This window comes from Phaethon aethereus, assembly GCF_964289735.1.
Source record: "Phaethon aethereus genome assembly, chromosome: 1".
Classification (NCBI taxonomy): Eukaryota; Metazoa; Chordata; class Aves; order Phaethontiformes; family Phaethontidae; genus Phaethon; species Phaethon aethereus.
In genome coordinates this window covers 73,861,589-73,882,643 of record NC_138575.1, presented here as the reverse complement: position 1 = coordinate 73,882,643, position 21,055 = coordinate 73,861,589, and the positions used below count along the sequence as shown (strand labels likewise).

Here is a 21,055-nt window from a genome sequence, read left to right as displayed (position 1 = left end):
AAGAAAGTGCAAAGCTGTATGAGCACAGTTTAGTACTGGTGATTGAACGCTGCCTGTATAAACATCTTTAAGCAAAGCAGAAATGCAAACTATTTATATATCATAGTCGATTGACTGAGTTGCTGACCACCTACACTGAATTGTAAAGTATTTCCAGGAGTGCTATAATAATGCATTACACTTCTAGAAACTGAAAATTAGGAGGTAGCTGTAGAAGGAGTTAACGCTCATGAATTTGCTAAGAATCAAGTTAGCTAAGAAACACATTTGAGAGGATTAACATTGCTGTAGAAATTAGTGTTTGAAGAGATTGACTAGCTGGGGGGGGGTGGGTTGAAGAATGTGAAAGACAATTCAGTCCTATTGGTGGGCTTGTTGAGGACAACTTGCTTTCCAGCCGTGGCTCCATGAAATGGAAAACATAGAAAAGAGCAGGTGCCACAAGATCACAGCTTGGAAAATGTATCTGAGAGATGAAAAAAGAAGCAATTAACCTATATCCATCCTGCCTCTAAGGTAGGGTTCTGACTTGCCTTGGTTTTCTTCTGCTTAGCCTGTCAGGCAGAGGGAACTGTATTGAATAACTTGATTTAATGAAGCCTTTGTGGCAATCCTTAGGGAGAAGTCTTCATTAACCTGGTGTTCTCCCTGGTTAACTCATCGTGCTAACCCTCAGATGCGTAGGGGCTTTTACAGGTAAGTATATTCCAAGTTCCCAGAATATATTCGTATATATGAATATATATATATTAGGGAAATACGTAAGACATATAAGAAAGCAGGTGGTTTAGTGCTACTAGAAGCTCTAACCATCAAGTCAAGATGGAGATGACTGAAAGTAGGCAGACAAATAGAGAGGGATGCTTTTGCAAATCTTAGGAGGGGAAGAGGAATGGAGTCTGGTTTGTTTTTATATAGAACTTAAGTTGATCTGGTGGTTTTGGTGTTATTTTTTCTCCTTCTAATTTTAATGCCAAGGTATTAGTCTCCGATACAGTTTCTATTAAAATGAACAGAATTATATTGATTCCAGTAGAATTGGGGAGGGCTCAACAGAACACGTAGGGCAGAACTAAATGTCTTTTTTATGGCTAGTAAGGACAGGCATAGTAGATAAAGACCACGGAGACAGATATGTCAGTCAAAGGTATAGGTCTTCATAGTCCTCAGAACATCTCTTTTCTCTGTTCTCTGCCTACTGGTTTTATGCTGCTGACAGCATTCAGTATTTGATGAGAAATCACTAGCTGTTACATTGTTGACATTCACACCTCAAATTTTCTTGACTAGAATAAAGTTTCTAGGCTTGTAACTTTTGTGGGGATCCAGTTTACATTTATTTAAGGAAGATGCTCAAACATCAAATATCTTAGAAGGAATCTGATATTTTGCAAACATGGGACAAAAATATTTTTTTCTTGCGTCTTTTTCAACACTGTAATAGGATCATTGGACAGACTCAGAAACAGACATTGGGATCAATTAAAAAAGGCAATATGAAAAAAGCTGAGAAGCCACATGCAGAGGACAAATTCTGCTGCATTTCCAAGCTGAAGGTACAGAAATATTTTAGCAATCTTTTATGAATACACAACTGTAATCGCTTGTGCTTATAGTGGTTTGGTAGAAGTTACAATCTAGACTAAATGAATCAGTAAGTTCTGTTTCTTTCCTTATCTTTAATGCCTTAACCACAGTCAAGCAAGTTTGTAAGCAATCGTGTGTTGCTTTTCATGTCCCTGAACTTTACACTTTGATGTATTGGATTGCTCCTTTGAAGCTCCACTGCTGAATTTGTGTAATTCCTCTATTCTGGCATGTTTACCATCCCTTCTTAAACCTGTGAAATGAGCCTTACTGATTGTGACATGGCAGTAAAAATTGGCTGTTGACGTACCCTAGACTATTCAAGTTGTCAAGAAGCTCTATAAAAGGTTGTAAAATAGCTTGGTTTTAATAGTAATTCAAAGCCCAAATACATTACTTATGCTTTTCAGCATTTGCAGCAGATGTATTTAAAAATGCTATTGGTTTTATTTCATAAATTCTGTTTAAGAACCCTAAAGTTAAAAGGATTTAAATAGTACTGCATATATTCATATTTACTTTTTACCATCAATTGCTACTAGATTCTTGCGAAAAGGACACACTGCTCACTACTTCTGTGTGAAATGACTTGTTCTGGGCTCATGACCTCTACTGAGGTGGGAGAGCAGATATTCGATCAAAGAAAACGATCTTAGTTCTGCAAGTAATTTATCATTCAGATGAGCAAAGGGTGCGAAGGTCTTTGCAACCTGATCTGGCTGCAGACGTTATGAGTCCTGCAGATGGCAATCTTGCAGCAGAGGCACGGTGGGCGAGGCTGTGCTGCGGCTGTTCTTGGCTGGGGAAATGGGGCTTAAGGTTTCTGAAGACAGTCTTGGTCAATGGGAGCAGGTGAAGAACAAATTCTTTCTTCATTTTTTTTGGTATAGTGAAGCCATAACTCTGTGGACAAGGCTAGATGATGGGATTTGAACTTGTATTTAAACACATACCAGTGGATCAGGACTGTTCACTTGTTTTATCTGAAAGCACATCTTTGGTGGGGAAAATAGCCGTGGAATATTCCTAAATATATAACTTTGAAGTCTTGATGCATTCTCCTCTTTTCTCCTAGGTATTTCTGCTGGCACTATCACTTGCATTTGTTGGTAAAACAATGTCTGGTGCTTACATGAACAGCATGTACACACAGATAGAGAGGCAATTTAATATTCCAGCTTCTTTAGTGGGGATCATTAATGGAAGCTTTGAAATTGGTAATCATGCATTTTAATATTTCTTATTCTTTGAAAATATAATATGTTGTCTGAGCATGTATAAGTGACTCTCATGACCACAGCAATCTGTCGATTGCTGTATGGGACAACAGTGACCAAATCTATGCTACCATTTTAGTTGGGCCTTACATATTTACTGTCTTGGAAAGTAACAGGACAACTTAAATGAGGAATTCAGGATTAAAAGCTGGTTCAGCTAATTTCTGCACTATTGTAAGATATGACAGAGCAACTAACATAATAGAACTACTTTATGAACTTTGTACTGAATCAACTAACAAACCAGAAAGATTTTATAAATGTTGTTTGAAATTAAGGTCATAGTTAACATTTTGCAGTTCTTTTAATCGGTGACCTCAAAGTTGGTTGGAGTAGGTTGTCTCCTTACTCAAACTCAATAATATTTCAAGGTTTCGTACCTGTACAACTGTAAAGAAAGTTTCCAGTTCTTCTGTTAGTGACCCTTACCTCACCTATCAGTGGGTTTTATTGCCAGTGACAGCCTTCTGACTTGTCATTGCCACAAAAGCCAAACAAAGGTCTTGATAGCTTCAAACCCATCTCAACAGAGTTCCTCAGAGGATGTGTTTTATACCCTTAAAGTCACAATGTGGATCTTTATTATCCCTGGCTCAGCTGAGGAAATGGTCTGCACAGGCTTATATACACTCGTGGAGAGGGGAGACAAGGCTCCTTGACCTCTTTTCCTGGTCTCTCATATCTGCATGTGCAAGAAGAAGAAACTGTTGGCAACACCATGCTTGCTGCCTGCAAAGCAGTCTGATGGAGCAGCACAAAGTCATGATAGGGAGGGAATACCCAGGATATAGTCTTGCTTTTGATAAGGAGGAGACTTTAAGCAATATGAAATGGCCAAGATTAATGAAGTAGTATGAAAAACGCTTACTATTTTAAATAAATTATCCTCTCACATGCACCTTTCTATAACAAGTTGTCGCATTCTTATCTCCAAGGATGTAAAATAACTGTGAATAATCATATTAATATTTGAAATGATTAAGACTGAGTGTATGTGGCAGACATAAGGAACCTATTAGGACTGTGTAAGTGTATATCTTTGTGTCATTCAAACCACGGGTTCAATACAGTCTGTCTAGCAATCATACATAAAAACGATGTTACCTTCTTTCAGAGCATGATGCTCATCACTCAGAGACATGGTTTTGTTCTCTTGACGAAAAGATCACAAAATTATTAGGTGTATGATTACTAAATTTTTATTTTTATGGGACTGGATTCATAACATGAAGCTTGATGATTTTCTTAGTTGCATAGCAATAAATGAAAAGTATGAAGAAAATCAACTGATTCTGAAGTGAAAGTAGAGGAGAAGAGAATGAAGATTTTTAACCCATTTGTATTTTTAAATGGTATTAGGTACAAAAATCTGTATTTTTTTCTTCCCCTTAAATTAATATTAATTTCAGTAATAGTTTATGACTCCTTTTTTCTCTCTATGTCATCTTATGTTTATTATTTTCAGTACAAAACCACTTGGATGTATACTTTTGTATTTTCTCACACATTGTAAATTCGAGTATCCTAGGAGAATAACTTCCTAAAACAACTATTATTCTGCAGCCCCTGGGCCTGGTCTCTATGTAAAGTAGTGGGAAATATCTTCTTTACATAGGTGCAGTCAAAAATCTCTTTCACCATGATCTCTTTTCCATTCTGCCTTCTATTCTCATGTTTTTTCCATGTGGTATAACTCTCCAAGAAAAAGATCATAGATAGGAGGGAATAACTGCATCGTTTAGGCAGTTTCCTGTCTAGTCACAGTTTTTACAAGACAAGAAGTAATAGATGTTGAGATAACAAGGTATACTCAAATTTCTGTTGCACTTTAAAAGATATAAAGACGTCTTGGTTTTTAAATAAGGCTGAGGTTCTTTTTGCAGGCAACTTGCTGCTAATAGCATTTGTGAGTTACTTTGGAGCAAAGCTTCACAGACCCAGAATAATTGCTTTGGGCTGCACAATTCTGTCGTTTGGATGTCTTTTGATATCACTTCCTCATTTGTTATTTGGAAGGTGAGTATTTTGCTTAGCTCACAGCAGCTTCTGTGATCCTTACTTGCCTCAATCCATAACTTCTCCCATTGAAATAACATTGCTTATTGAGAGAGACATTGCTGAGCATGGGTACGATATGATAATTGTAGAGCAGCTTTGGGTTTTTTGCTTCTGAGATGGCTTCAGAAGTCAGTCATCACTTCCTGAGGAGAGTCACTCCTCTGCTGGGCACCTTGCCTTGCCTTGATCTTTGTGCTACACCTTGTGTGGACTCTCTGAACAAACAGTGGCCTGTGATACTGTCACATTACACTACTAGCTCTTAACTGCTTGCATGGGCAACTCAAGATGATTTTTACAGATGTCTTTGGTCTGGAGCTTGGATGACAGATCATACCTGATCGCTGTGTTGGCAAGGCCTTTACAGACCATAATGATTCTTTAACCACTTTTTCACTATTTTTGCTTGGCTTAAAAATATAATAATTTAGGCTTGTTTATATGTTAATCAGTGAGATATCTTTGGAGAAAAGAAAATCCACTAATCTTGTTATGTTCCAATGTGGTATGGTTCTGATAGCCTTGGTGGCATCCTCTGCTTAGGGGGTAAATTGGATTAAAATGTAAGAACAGTAGGAAAGAAAATGATACAAGGGATTTCATTAGGGTGTTTCATCAATTTCTCCTGAAGCATCTGTTACAAGATTATGTTAGAGGCTAGATAACAGTCTGGATAAAACATTGAGCTGATTCCCTGCTACAGTTCTTTTGTTCCTAGCCTGATTTGTTACTGAGGCTCGGTTAAGTTTTGATGTGGGTTTCCTTCTTCCTATAGCTACATACTCTTCTTATAGGTAGCTTCGTTACAGAAGTACAGATTTATGAGGCGGTTCTGATGTATTTCATGTTAACCTATACATGCTTTCCTTTGATTCAAACAGGTATCGTATTGAAAGCAGTATTTCACCATGGGCAAATTTTTCAGTCATGCCTCTATGCCTTGTTAATCAAAGCTTGTTCTCTTTACCTACAGAGGAACCATCAACAGGTATGACTCTTCCTATGTCTACTGATACTTTTTCCTCAGTTTTTATAGTGTTTAACTAAATAAGATTTTATTTTTATTAACAATTATTTCAGGGTCCTGCTTTTGATCAGATATAAAACCTAGAGGACAGGAAACTTCCTTGCCTTCTTGTTTCTTTAGTCTCTGACTCCAGAGTGTAGCTTTTTTTCATGCAGTTTTCACAGTATCCAAACAGCTCAGTTAACATCCCTGTCAGTCCGCTTTGGGGAAATATAACACCAGGTTGTTCTCACAAATATTCCTCTTTTTGACTTGAAATGCTATGATACTGTGAGGAGGTGGGAAACGTATTTGGACCAAGGGTAAAAGGCATCAGATGCTTTTTTGTTGTACCACACACGAAAGAGAAGAATGAGAGAGATAGAACAAAAAAGTAGACCCCCCTTCCTTTTAGAGAAAAGAGAAAATAATTTAAACTAGGCTGAAACTTAACTAGGAGACTGAAACATGTATATGCACTAGCAATATGCATATAAAGTAACTACTATGAAATCAAAAGGCTCAGAGGCAACTATTAAATGATCACATACAAAATCCTCACACTGAGGATGGGATAAATCTCCTGAGCCTTTAGCTACCTGAAAGGGAAGCATATAGTCTGAACCATCTCTTTAGGCTCCCTTGGTAGTTGGTCAAAAGAGACTACAGAACTCTCGCAGAGCGTGTCCCTTGCTGCAAGGACATTCATGCTCTTTACTTTAGGGTGGGTCGACTTACCTCCCGGATGCGCCTACCAGCCATTGGAAATGTAGATGATTGGTGGATGGCAAAAGTTAGGTGAGAGTAATCACACAGTTCATTGTTATATTTTGTGGTGGTGTTCCATCAATGTGTACTAAAGCTGAATCACACTGCTGTAATATTGTATGTACACAGTGACATCAAACCATAGTGTTGTACTGTAGTTTTCTGTGTCTTCATTTAGTAATGGATGTGGCTTCCAAGCTTTCCAAGACTGTATGTCACTTACGGCATTAATTTTTCCATCTTCACAATGAAAAGTTAAGAAAAATCTATACTTAATAGTACTTGGTATTAATCTTTCATTTGAAGATTTCAGATACTGTTTTTCTTCATTTTATAAATGCACAAATTAAGGTATAGATAGGTAAAGCATTTTCTTCTAAATTATACAGCTATTCAATGTACACACTAAAACCCATAGGTCCTCAAGCCTGTGACTATACTTGGGTAAGGTGATTGTTTCTCTATTAGTTCATGGACAAGCAAAACTGTGATGTTCATACATATGAGTCTGTCTCCTGTGTGATGCAAAAACTGGTTTGAATTTGACCACATCTGAGTGTGAATTGCTTCATCCATGTTTGCTGACAGCAATCTGACACTGATACAGGAGATCCCGACTTGATCTCTGAACAGTAATGCTTTCATTTAGAAAGTTACTGCTAACAAAGCTGGTTTTTATTTGCCAACAAATTGGCACTGAGAAGTCTCAGCATGACAAAGTGGGCCATAGAGAACGATGGAATCTGAAGCAGACTGTATGGCATGAAGAAATCCAAGGTCAGGGAGAGAAAGAAGGTACTAAAGGTCATCATAACTCTCCTGATGTGGGACAAACAGGATTGTGCTGCAGCACAGTATTCTTCTGTTGAGTTATGCAGGAGGACAGATGTGAATAAATGAGTGCTAGATCCCCAGACAGATTCAGCAGGCTGTCCAGATACATTGTTATGGATCTTGATTTCGACTGAGAGTTGTATAAAGGTCACAGTGAGTCAAAAACTTCCCAGAGTAGTGCCCAGATGGGCAGATTGCAGGCTGTGTTACAGTGGACGCATGCTCAGGGAAGCACTGACCTTCTGAATTACAAAGGTATGATGGAGGTAGAAAACCTTTTGTAACATTCGGTGATATGCACCAATTATGGTAGAATTTGTATATTATTTGCTAAATCAAAACTTGCATTGTCCTCAAGATGTCCCCAGTCTGAAATTGAATACCTAAACAGATAACATCAAGACAGATGAAATTTCTGGATAGGGAGGTCATTGATGTGCAAAGCAAAAATCTGTAAGGCTAGAACAGAGCTTTGAGGTAAGAGTCTAAGCTGGGGTTTCCAGGTAAAGAGGACTGTTGTACAGAGCACTGGCTGAAGTTACCAGCAACTAGATGATGATTTAGACATGGATGAATTTACTCTCCATGTGCATTTCTGGGGGCTTATGAATATTAGCAAACTAGAAGCTAGTAGTCTGTATCAAGGCAAAGAATTTGGAAAACTCAGAAATCTCATTCCATGCAAAGGTAGAACAGCTCCATTTCTTCTGCACTGGCATGCTTTTCTTGGAAGCAAATGGTGGCACCTCACTGTGAAACCAGGAAGTCTTCTGGTTTATTTCAGGCAATGTTCTTATAATCAAATGAAAACGTATGGGCTTTATGCAACAATTACCTGAATCATTGCAAAAGACTCCTAAATTTCAGAGAAATGGTCATGCTGTTCTTCCCAGCCCACTCTTCCACACTGGCCAGGTCTCTCTGTAAGATAGCTCTTCCTCCTGATGGGTCCACCTCACCCACTCAGTTCGGTATCATCAGCAAACTTGGTGAGAGTGCTTTCACTTCCACGATCCAGATCATTTAGGAAGATGTTGCATAGCATGGGGACCAGTATCGGTCCCTTGGGGACCCCACTTGTGACAGGCTGTCCGCCTGAGTAAAAGCCATTGATCGCCACCCTCCAAATGTGACCCATGAGTCTATTTCCCACCCATTTCGAAAACTGTCCTTCCAGTCTGTATCTTGCCAGTTTGTCTAGGAGGAGGCGGCTGTGGGGAACAGTGGTAAATGCTTTGCTGAAGTCCAGGTAGACAACATCCCCTGCCCTCCCCATTTCAACAGAAAGTATTACTTTGTTGTAGAAGGCGATCAGGTTAGTCAGGCATGATTTTTCATGTTTTCTCTCCACTGACATGAAAATGGCAGTTTTTCTGAGGAAAATGAATAAAGCGGGGAGGGCCTGGGTTATGCCGTGGTTGGACTGCTAGGTGAATGGACAAGCTATGGCATGGAGAGGGATGGGATTTAAACTCTACTCCAGCAACTGCAACATCTTCTTCCGGTTCTGGAGCCTTTCAAGTATCACGACTACTTATTTCCCTGTTCTACAGGACAGACCTACCCATCGAAGTTTTAGCTGTTAGTCAATTCTTTGTCTTCATCTCTAGAATTTAATTAATAGTTGGAATTTAAAACATTAATTCTGGCTTCTAATTTTATTCACAGAATGTGTAAAAGAGCCTGGGTCCTTGCTGTGGATATTTGTGATGGCTGGAAACATAGTACGAGGAATAGGTGAAACTCCTGTCATGCCTTTAGGCATTTCATATTTGGAGGATTTTGCCAAAGCAGAGAATTCACCTTTCTACCTGGGTAAATCTACCCTATTGTGATAACTCCCCTACCCCAAACACACACACACACATAAACAAAAGCAAAAGAGAGGGTTATTATGACTCCCTTAAGTCCAAAAAAGGGAGAGAGAAGACAGACATTACTGCCTTGTCAAAATAGTAATACTGTACAACTTGTAATTTAACTAGAGATGAACTTGTTGAAATGAGGCTATTTTTAGGTGCAAAAGTCTATTCAGTAGGGCTGTCCTAAACATATATAATAATTCCAAGGAAATAATTGTGTTCAGGTTCTAATTTAGTATGTTTTCTCCTTTTCATACTTTAGGATGTCTACATACAGCAACTGTAATTGGCCCCTTCCTTGGTTTCTTATTGGCATCATTCTGTGCAGAACTGTTTGTTGATCTGGGATCAGTAGATCCAGGTAATGGTTGAATATATAAAATCTTACATATAAATCAGTAGGCATGATGGTGTATTTATCAACACTAAAAGATGTTTCTTTGCTAATATTAGCTGTCTTCATTTTATCCAAGTTTGCTAGTGTTTCTTTTAGAATGGAAAATCTGTGTATAATATTCAATTCAATGAAAGGCCTGAATTCACACATACACAAATTAATCTACATATAAATTATTTGATGAACAATTGTGTCATCTGGCTTAACATAGGAAAGGGTTAGAATTAATTTAATACAGCACACTGAAATTTGCCAGAAAATTAGCAACATAAGAAAAGAAAATTGGAGACTATTCTCTTTCATCAGCCTCATTTTAAGAACCTTTACAAAGCTTTAAATATATCACATGTCAGAGGTGACTAGAAAAACACACAATGACAGCAAAGAATGTTTCTGAACTAACGTAAGATGTGTGGTTTTGTGGTTTTTTGTTTTTGTTTTTCTTAATAGAGGACATAACTATAACAGCTACTGATGCCCGCTGGGTTGGAGCATGGTGGCTGGGCATTTTGATTTGTGCATCACTGAATCTTCTCGCAGGAATACCTTTTTGGTTTTTGCCCAAGTCACTTGTGAAGGAAGGAGAAACCAATGAACCTGAGGAAATGAGTAAAAAAAGTGTAGTGTTATTGCAAGAAAATGATAAAAATGAAGCCAAACAGACCATGTATGAAATTGCTAAAGGCAAGTTATATTGTATTTTATTTCCTTCGTAATTTAGTCGTTACAGTGTGAACTATGTCTGTGTATTTTTGTGAGGAAAGATAGGTCCAAGGTATGAAATGCATACTCTGTTTTTTATCTCTCGGTAGCACAAAGGATTTGCACAGGGATTTAGAATGGTTTCTTACAGAGGAAGAAACCTAATTTCATAGATCCAGGTTCTGAATTCACTTCTTTCCCTCTCCTGCATTTCAGATGGATGTAGATCTGCAGCTTTTCTTTTGTGGTAGAGAATTAATACACTGAAATCTGGTTAAGAATATTACACCTCAGTGAGCTTTGGACAAGTTGCAGATATTAGTTGCTTGTGCCTCACATTCACTGTGCAGAAAAGCAGAAAACCAGCACAAGTCTTGTGTGTTTCTTGAGTCCAACTTAAAGCCGTAAAAGGGAATTGACAGGTGCTTAAGTGTCTCATACACATTTAATGGCTGTTGAACAAGGATCTGTTTAACTTACATGTATTCATGTTGTCGTTGGCAACATTCACATCCGTGGTCTTTCAGATCTATGTATCTATAGGAAGCTATTTTTTTTCCTTCTATTTTTTGTGCTAGTTGGAAACAAGTGAATAAAATATGTCAAAGGCTATGATCTTCAGAGTAGTCTCATGATTCTGTATACCCAGCTCAGGGCCCTTTGACAGGACCTTCATTTTCTGAAAGTAAGTGCCAAGTGCCAGCTACCTCTCCATGGTGTTTCAATCTGAGTCCTGCAAATTCACCACACTCAGAGTGAGTACTCAGATCTTCAACTTCATTTGATACTCAACTTCATTTTGATAAATGCAGCATCTTTGTCTACTGTCATGTAGCCTTAAATGAGTCCATGAATAAAGTACTGCTCTAGTGAGGAAAGGTCTCTAGCTCAGACTGTGGGTCCTAGTACTCGAGAGTCCTTTTAGAGCTTATGTTTTCATCATCATTCCCTCCTTGGGTTGGTGTAAATGTCCACTGTCCCTGAATATCTTGAATTAAGAATCTTTTCATTTCACAGAATGGTTGAGGTTGGAAGGGACCTCTGGAGATCACCTGGTTCAACCCCCTGCTCAAGCAGGACCACTTAGAGCCAGTTGACCAGGACATGTTCAGACAGCTTTTTAATATTCCCAAGGATTTCAAGTTGAATATTGGAGTATTTATAGTTAAAATTAATCACTTCCTCAGAAATCTCTGATTATAAACTGCATGGCATATATAAACAATACAGCCTATTTATAGTGTTTAGGATATTTGACTTATTTTTGCAAGACTTTCATACAGATCCTCTTCTAGTAAGATACTTGCCTACCTCTGAAAGATATATATCCTTCCTAGGTGGTGTCCACTTTCAATGAAGCACGGTCATTTTTTTACAGATACTTATGTTTTTCTGCAGAGTTTCTTGACAATAGCTCAGGATATTAATTAATGGAGAACGTTAGACAAAGAGGAATTGTGGGGGTTTTTTTATGGTTCAGATTCTGACTTAACAGGCATTATGCAGAGAAAAGACCTGTGTAAATTAGTTTCTCAGATGCTTACTTGGCTGAAGGCTGGTGGATACAGACTTTGAGACTACGGTGGGAATAACTGTGGTCACCTCCCTCTTCAAGCCTCTTCTGCCCTATCACTGACAGTAGCAATAGTTAAAATCACTAATCAGGTCTCTAGGGGACACTGTCACAGCTGTCTAATTCATTTGCACCCCATCCTCCTTGTACTCCCTTTGCATGCCAGGTGCAGGATAGGGGTTTTGGTGAATGCTCTGAGGGCATGGGATGAGGCAAAAAGGAGTACGAATGGTGGGGGTGTAGCTGCTGCTGCAAATCTGTACGTGGAAACTTCAGGCATTATACAGCTAAAAAGTTTCAGGAAACTTTTACAATAAGATTATTACTGTGATTTTTTTTTTTTTTTTTAATAAGCAACAGCATGCACGAGTGTGCGTGAGCGTGTGCAGTTACCTTTGTCTAGAAGAGACACATTGGTGTAGCCTGGGCTAAACATGAAATCTTTGGCCTGTGGTGTTTGGCAAAGCACAAGAATTAACCTGATCCAGTTAAGGACCACTTCTGTTTCCCTCTTCCCCCCACAGCCACATTGAGCAATAGCTGATTAATTTCATAAAGCATCACACTAAGTCATCACATTATTTCATTCTAGATTTCATCCCGTTCCTCAAATCTCTGTTTCGCAACCCAGTTTATATGTTATTTATATGCATAACTGTGTTACAATTCAGCGCCTTTGATGGCATGATATCCTTCATGCCCAAGTATTTGGAACAGCAGTTTGGAAAATCTGCATCGGATGCCATCTTTTTAATTGGTACGTTTGCATTTTACTTTGCTGTGTTCTACCAAGTGATGTTGCTATGCAAATTCTCTCTATTCTTATATATATTTTTATATATATATATATTCATGTTTCCTTGTATACATGTATATATTAAGGTCAAATGCTTCTACAAATGAGAGATTCCACACTACAAAGCATTTCTAAATGATCATGCATTTTCTGCTAAGCATCTCCTGATTTTCTGTGCAGAATTTAATAATTTACTTCCCATGTTTTGAATTGGCCCAGAAAGTTCAGCTGATATAAAACTTGCACCACTGATCTCAAAGACAGTATGCTAATTTGCATGAGGAGAGCATGGACTCAATTATCTTGATTATATTGATTAAAAAGTGTACCGTAACGTAGAAAGTAGATTTCATGTTAATGAAAATGACATAGCTAGAACTCTTAAGACGTAGATGGGTTGAACCTATGCACGGCTAAAATTGCCAGTGATCTTCCCCACTTTCCGTCCTCTCCACTCTACAGGTGTTGTCTCGGGCCTTCTTAAAGCCTCAGATCCTCTTTCATATGCAGAACTCTGTGGAAGGAAAGCACTGACCAAATAGCTGTCTATTTTGTCTCTTCTTTATCAGCTTGTCTTTTTTCATGAATGAGGACAAGTAGGTGTCATGCATTGAGAAATGGTAATGGCAAGTAGTTGTAGCACAAAGCACATACCCTGAAACTGTAGGAGCCTTTCTATGGTTCCAGTTTATCATGTCTTAAATTCTCGGTTCCCTTGTTTAACAGCAATGACTTAATTAGACTAGAATTTATCCAATCATTATAGAAGAAACATCTTAAAATATGTCTAGCCATACCCTGTTCCTTAACTCAGTGCTCATCTTTCACAGTAGCTGCACCATTTTCTTTAAAACCTGCCACACAGAATGTCCCAGACATTATGAGTATTACTGTCGCCCTCTCTTACCTGTGTTTTGAAGCTGTGCATCCAAAGGCATGTAACTGTAATACATCTTATTTGCGTTGACATTGCATTGCTGGGGTGTTTTTAGACAGCTACTTCCTAACTGTCTTTCAGTCAGTCTTTGTTTCATTAAAGTATCAAACAGCAAAGCATGAGAGCATATTCAGAATTCTCATATCAAAACTGGAAGTCTGTTCCTCTTTTCTGTGATGCTCAGTGTGCACCAAGACGTGTTCCACTAGCTTACCTTCCTGTTGAGTTGCTCACTTGGGTAGGGAGGCTGTATTGAAACCCTAACTTTTGTTTGGTTGGTTGGTTTTGGTTTGTTTTTCTTTTTGTTTTGTTTTGGAACTAGATTGCAACTCCAGATTGCAATTTTCCAATGAATCATTCCAGTCTTACCCTCTAGCTTGCTCTCCAAGCAGTTCGCAACTGCTATTGACTTTGGCAGATATTTTGGTCCCACTAATAGAGACCCATTTCTGACTGTAGAGAAAATATTCAGTCACAGGCACTATATGAGTCTTGCCAAACTCAGTCTTCCCTTATAAGTAGCTTTAATGGTCTCCTCCTTTATTTTAACATGGAAGTTTCACTTGTTTAAATAGGTGTTTACAACTTACCAGTTATATGCGTTGGGTATTTTTTTGGAGGCTTATTCATGAAGAAATTCAAGATAAATATCTATCAGGCTGCGAACATAGCGTTTTGGGTATCTTTACTGGAATACCTTCTCTACTTTGCTGCCTATTGGACTGTCTGTGACACTTCACCAGTAGCTGGCCTAACAGTTTCCTATGAAGGGTATGTTCTTTAAGACACAAGACAACTTAAATCTTAAGACACTGAAATATGATTTTTTTTTGGTCAAGAATCAGCCAGGGACTCCATGGTTTTACAACATTTTAGTTTAATGATCTAAATTATCAAGGCTTTTACTTGCATGAAAAAATAGGTCTATCTGTTATCAGGGTTTTAGACAATAAAGTGTTTTTAAAAAGATATCCACATCAAGACTCATGCAATTGCATGTTCACATTAATTCTATTACTAATATAATTATACATTCAAGTCATGTAACTTCAGGTAAAAATAAGTTGTTGATGAAATTAGGCATGTATGAATGCAATTTCAGAATTACAGAGGGGCAAACCCTTTTATCTTAGACTGGTTTACTGGAATTTCATTGCTATTGAGTTATCAGAAGATATTTTATCTAGAGTTTATTGATTTGAAGCCTGCCATTAATCGTTGGGAGGGGTTGTGTGTCTGTAAAATGCACATGTAGGTATATGTAATGCTTATAGACCATCAAGAACATATATGCCATAGATGAGAAAAATGCTGTAGGTTATGCATACTTATCCATGATTTGATAATATTAATATAATGTAACATAACATCCTCTAGAAAGATGGAAAGGCATGACTCCAGGATAGGAGCATCTAGGATTGTGTCCTGGATCAACACTTGAGTTAGAATAGAATCTTAACCATTACAAAGGGTTATTGTAGGTATTTCAGCACTGAAATATTTACTAATCTTCTAAATGTATTTCAGAATAGAACAAGTTTCATATGCAGAAAATACTCTGCTTGCTGGCTGCAACAGAGATTGTGATTGCCCACTTAAAATATGGGACCCTGTTTGTGGGAACAATGGAATCACTTATGTGTCACCATGTCTTGCTGGGTGTAAAGCCTCAAGAGGAACTGGAAGAAATGTGGTAAAGCATACATTTTATTGTGCTGTAACTATGAAATATAGTAGATGAGAGATATCTGTATCAATACAGGATGGGAAATATCCACGCGTGTACATTTAATTGGATATAGAAGGTGATAAATAGAGTTGGATAAATTCATTGAGTGGTAACAGAAATTCTAAACTGAACATGAAAATTAGTTTAATTTTAAATTAAAGAATATGATGAAGAAGCCTCCTTTTATTCTAATAATTTAAGCAATCTTAAATGCTCAAAATGGAGTGAGAAATTGTTCTCAAGGTATGACCAGTTGCAAAACTCAGTGCACAAGGACATTTCAGCCAAAATGAAATTCTACAGCATGCACTTGATAATCTCTTTTACTGTGTAGATTTAAACAAGTAACCAGGTATTATAAAACTTTATTGTCTTATTAATTAAGATAATAATTTTCCATTAAAAATTATAAGTTCTAATTAGATTGAAAACAATCAAAACTAATGAGTTCAATAAAACCCGAAATCATAGATATTTTAGAAAGGCTCTGTACTTTACAAATATTTTAGAGAAGTATTAGATGATAGTAAGGGCCAGACACTGATGCTCCCACTCACCCTGGCTGACATTTAGGAGCCCTTATTCTGGCAATAGTCTCAATGATTTCAGTAGAAGCAAGTGTTTGAGAGAGAATATTGCAACCCAGCCTCAATCGAACATCTCTGGTTTCTTCTCTTCCGGCATATGAAAGACCACAGACTAGCTTATGGAAAAGAGGGTCAGATCTGTTGGCACTGGAAGGACCTCATAACCAGGCTGTGCTGGGAAATATGAGGGCTCTTTTGATCACGGCCTCCTTGAGGAAGCATAGTCCGAGCTGCATAAGACGACCATAGCTCCCTCCCACTCCATAACCCCATACGCCACATACAGATGATGGTTGGACCTCTGCCTGGCAGAGGGAGAGAGGCCACAGTGCTCATGTGTACCATACTCGAGTGAGCTGAGTGCCAACTGTGCAAGTTTCACACTTGGTCTGTGAGTTTTGACAAGTCTGTGTGATTAAAATACTCTTTTGACAGGTATTTGAAAACTGCACTTGTGTTGCAACCTCAGGGTTTTCATCTCAAAATGTCTCTGCAATTCTGGGCCAGTGTGATGGAGAAGAAAACTGTGACAAGATGCTTCATTATTTTTTAATATTGTCATTAGTCTGCAGCTTCATTTTTTCCTTAGCTGCCATGCCTGGGTACATGGTCTTAATAAGGTACAGTAAAATGTCCTTATCTTAAGAAACCTCTGGAGATTTTATTCTGAGGTCAAACACTCCCGGGAATTAAAAGTGTGTTAGTTTGGGTATGGGGAGATGAAGAACAGAAAGATCTTATGTCATTTCTGTGCTGTGTTAAGGTTTAGTGTCATGTCAGCTTTCTAACTTATTGCTGCTTCTGGCTAGCACCTGTATCCTGAATTAATGTTGGACCACCGAGTCAGTGCACTGAAATCTTGAGCTGTGCTATACCCAGATGTTTACTGATCACATCAACATGGTGTTGATTAAGGCACAACTATCTTGCACTTTGTGTTGTCCTCTGTCTACATGGATGATACCAGGACAATAATGCTTCCTTTTGTGATTTGTCACTCCTAGTTAAGAAATTTCAGTAAACATCATCTAATGAGGATGAGAGCACACTTTCAACCAGTGCTCTAATCAGAATGGTTTGGACCTAATGTGATGAAGAGTTTGATTGAAAAAAAACAGAGGTAAGCATTTCTTATTAATGTCACCTCCACTAATTGATGTACAATGTAATTATCATACAGGTCTCTAAAGCCTGAAGAAAAGTCATTTGGAGTGGGTATCCATGGACTAGCTTCAAGAGTATTTGGTAAGAAAAGCTCTAACACGCTTCAGAAGCACAGTTAGGTCTGATCTAGAATTAGATAAGGATCACATCAGGGCTATGGGCATGGCACAGGAGTCTACTTCTATGGAATGCCTTTGTCAGGAAGAATTTGGGATTTTTTACAGATCTAAGCAGCATGGCAAATTAGAACAGCTTTCAGTTTGCATTTATTTATATTGGGTTGTAGGCTAACTACATCTGCTGCTCATCTGAAAGCCATTTTACATTCCTTTGCTTTTGTTACACGTTTATTGAACACAACACTCACTGACGAGAGAAAATGTTGAGTTTTGAATAGGACACACAGCCCATTTATAGGATGTATATATTGTTAAACAGCCAACAGGAAAGAAAATCTTTAGTTCAGGGCAGGTGGCTAAGGAAGAGAGAGAACATAAGAAATACAGAGAACATGGTTCATGCTGCAAGAGGACAGGACAGATGGAGTAGGTGAGAAACAGCGTAGGTTCTATAGTGTATATGCTAATCAGAAGAAATATGCTGTTCACAAAAACATTGCTAATATTCTTTTTAGCTGGAATTCCAGCTCCCATTTATTTTGGAGCTTTGATAGATACCACTTGCTTGAAGTGGGGTACTATGACTTGTGGTGGTGAAGGAGCATGTAGGATGTACGACATTGTCACATACAGGTATATTTTCTACTTTATTTTGATTTCTCCATCTTGATGAATTATTATATGCATAGAGATACAACTTTACGCTCTTTATCTTTTCCTAGTAGACAAACTGCTCCTGTGTTAGAGGTTTGACACAAGACTTTTCTTTGGCATTGGCTTTATTTGTCAAGTGCAAACTTTGCCACAGACGTTGGAACACCCTTTGAACAGAAATGTTCTGGTGCCATAATTACATTCACTAATGGCCTTTCATGAGAACAGACCTTAAAAAAATGAATTCTGATAACAAAGTTAAAAGCAGTGAGACTTTGTGGGAAAATTATTGTTGGTTGTTTAATGACTGACTATACAATATCTTTGAAATGGTTGAAATAGTATTTGAATTAAAGTAGAGGAGAAATTTATAGAGAAGATACTGTTACCCAAGTTGGAAGTTGGCCCAGGATACTATGCCTCATGCTTTTGTAGTCCTTTAAGGAGCACTGTGGAAATTTTGAAGAAGAGTCTTCTTGAACTAATGGACTCAGGCTGATTCCTTTTACTACTGTTGTGAGGTTGATTTGGAAGAAGAATACTAGCTCATGAATACCCAGAAGTTTTACACAGGTGGTCTGAGCTGCCCTTTTCAGGGCTTTCTCTTTTCCCTGTGGAGAAAGCCATAAGGGTACCAGGTGGCTAACTTTGCTGGCTAAATTAGTTGCCTGAGGTTGGGTAATGTAAATAGCCATTTCACTGACACTGACATATTCACTGATTTATCTTCTCTGAGATCCAAAAGGATCAGGGCACAAGCTTTAGAGCAGCTGGGCGATTGTCGCAATACAATGTATGCTGAATAGTTTTGCTATTTTTTTCATGAAGGCATATATTTAATGAAGCTCATCCTTTATTTCAGGTGGCTCTATCTTGGCCTGCCAGCAATATTACGTGGAGTATCCTATATCCCAAGTGCACTAATTCTCCTCATTTTAAAGAAGAAACTTAAATCTGAAGGCCAAGTCTTATTAAATGCACCAGTAGAAATGCAGGATAAAGAACAAGAAGCATTGAAATAGCATTTTGAAACAGGACATATTGTGACAAATCCTTGAAGTGTAAATTTTGGATATATCCTTGTGAAAGATTTCATACTTTAACTAGTGAACACTTGGAAAGAGATTAATAGTATTACACATAGTTGTATCATAATTGTATTATAAAACTATCAGTTGATAAACAGAAGTTACAGGAAAAATGTGTTTGGTGCAAAAGAACAAAATGGGTTTGGTGCAAAAGAACAAGGAGTAGAAATCAGAAATGCAAGGTTTGAGTTACCTGAGCAAAGGGCTATGATGCAGAAACATATGTTTTCAGTCCTTGTTTCAGTAAAGATAGTGAGAATTTTGCAACTGACTCCAGTGATGCCAGATTTCATCCTGGAATCTCCAATGGCTTCTGCCACAGCCTCTCTCATTGACTGTAGACAGGATTTGTAGGTTCTTTGGACCTGAGTTTTCCATAAATTTATTTAATTATACTGTTAGTTCTTTCAGGCCAGGACTGTTTGTTATTCTGCATAGTGTAGGTGGTGAATATATTGGGAACCTGGTTTATGACATGGCCTGGGTGCTGTGGTAATAATAACAAATAAAAAAAAAGAAATTAAAAAGATGCAGTGTTATGGTGATGTTTTAAGGTTTGCACAGACCATGGACAAGGAAAAGTTCTGAAGATTTGTAACTTTAGTTGCATTCACTCTAGAGGCGAATAACTCATACATTAAGCATGATAGAATGATACTTGTGAGTATTTTGCGCATCATATTGCTGTCTGCTAAACCCTATGCCTTCTTATGTCTTGTCAAATTATTCTTTGAATGATACTGTCATGGTTTAACCCCAGCTAGCAACCAAGCACCACCCAGCTGCTCACTCACTCCCCCCCTGGTGGGATGGGGAAGAGAATCAGAAGGATAAAAGTGAGAAAACTCATGGGTTGAGATTAAGGCAGTTTAATAGGTAAAGCAAAAGCCGCGCACACAAGTAGAGCAAAACAAGGAATTCATTCACCACTTCCCATGGGCAGGCAGGGGTTCAGCCATCTCCAGGAAAGCAGGGCTCCATCATGTGTAACAGTTACTTGGTAAGACAAAACGCTGTAACCCTGGACATCTCCCCCTTCCTTCTTCTTCCCACAGCTTTATATATGCTGAGCATGACATCATATGGTATGGGATATCCCTGTGGTCAGTTGGGGTCAGCTGTCCCAGCTGTGCCCCTCCCAACTCCTTGTGCACCCCCAGCCTGCTCACTGGTGGGGTGAAGTGAGAAACAGAAAAGGCCTTGACTCTGTGTGAGCACTGCTCAGCAGTAACGAAAACATCCCTGACTTATCAATACTGCTTTTAGCACAAACCCAAAACATAGCCCCATACTAGCTACTGTGAAGAAAATTAACTCTATCCCAGGCAAAACCAGAATAGGTACATAACTGTAGTCATCCATGTTCTCTTCTTGGTCTTTGTCCAACATTTATTTCCCTCAGATGTGATGCTACAATGAATGTAGTATCCATTTGGGGTTCACTGGCAGTGAGCTGTTGTCCTAGGATGTCTTAAATATCTCAGGAAAAGACCCTGAATATCTCAGGGAAAAAAACATGTAGAAAGCCCTGCTGATAGGGTATATGTCACGCTAGGTGTACCTTCGGTTGAGTATAGTGCCTCCGTGTTTAGCTTCTAGATGGAACTGCCTTGTATTTGGCTCCAGTGCAGAGGACCCTTAGGTCTGTCTGCAGGTGGCCATGCAATAACTTTTCAAGACCTTTTATTACAGCTGTTGGAAGTAAAAAAACCCCCTCCTGATTATTATTCCCTACTGCATAAGTCATGGAAGGAGCTTCTCCAATTTTACTATAGACCAATGCTCCAGCCCTTGCAAGTGTTTCCTACCCATTTAATCTGTATGACACAGACTTACTCCCATTTTATCCATCTGGAACCTTCTGCAGCCACAGAAAAATGGGAAGGACATTTCCCCAAAGTACTTACATGAGTTAAG

The 21,055-nt window shown here is 38.4% G+C and overlaps 1 protein-coding gene across 1 annotated transcript; it reads left to right on the top strand.

The window, feature by feature from the left end:
- Positions 1-676: 676 nt before the first annotated feature.
- LOC309412756 (solute carrier organic anion transporter family member 1A2-like) lies at positions 677-19,072 on the top strand (the record flags this gene model as incomplete). Its single annotated transcript, XM_082009746.1, has 15 exons — positions 677-696; positions 1,445-1,556; positions 2,663-2,804; positions 4,748-4,880; positions 5,804-5,910; positions 9,199-9,345; positions 9,655-9,753; positions 10,240-10,485; positions 12,657-12,821; positions 14,373-14,568; positions 15,325-15,490; positions 16,549-16,733; positions 17,294-17,358; positions 17,912-18,029; positions 18,913-19,072. The coding sequence occupies 15 exons, from the start codon at positions 677-679 to the stop codon at positions 19,070-19,072; spliced, it is 2,061 nt and encodes a 686-aa protein (XP_081865872.1).
- Between the last annotated feature and the right edge of the window lie 1,983 nt (positions 19,073-21,055).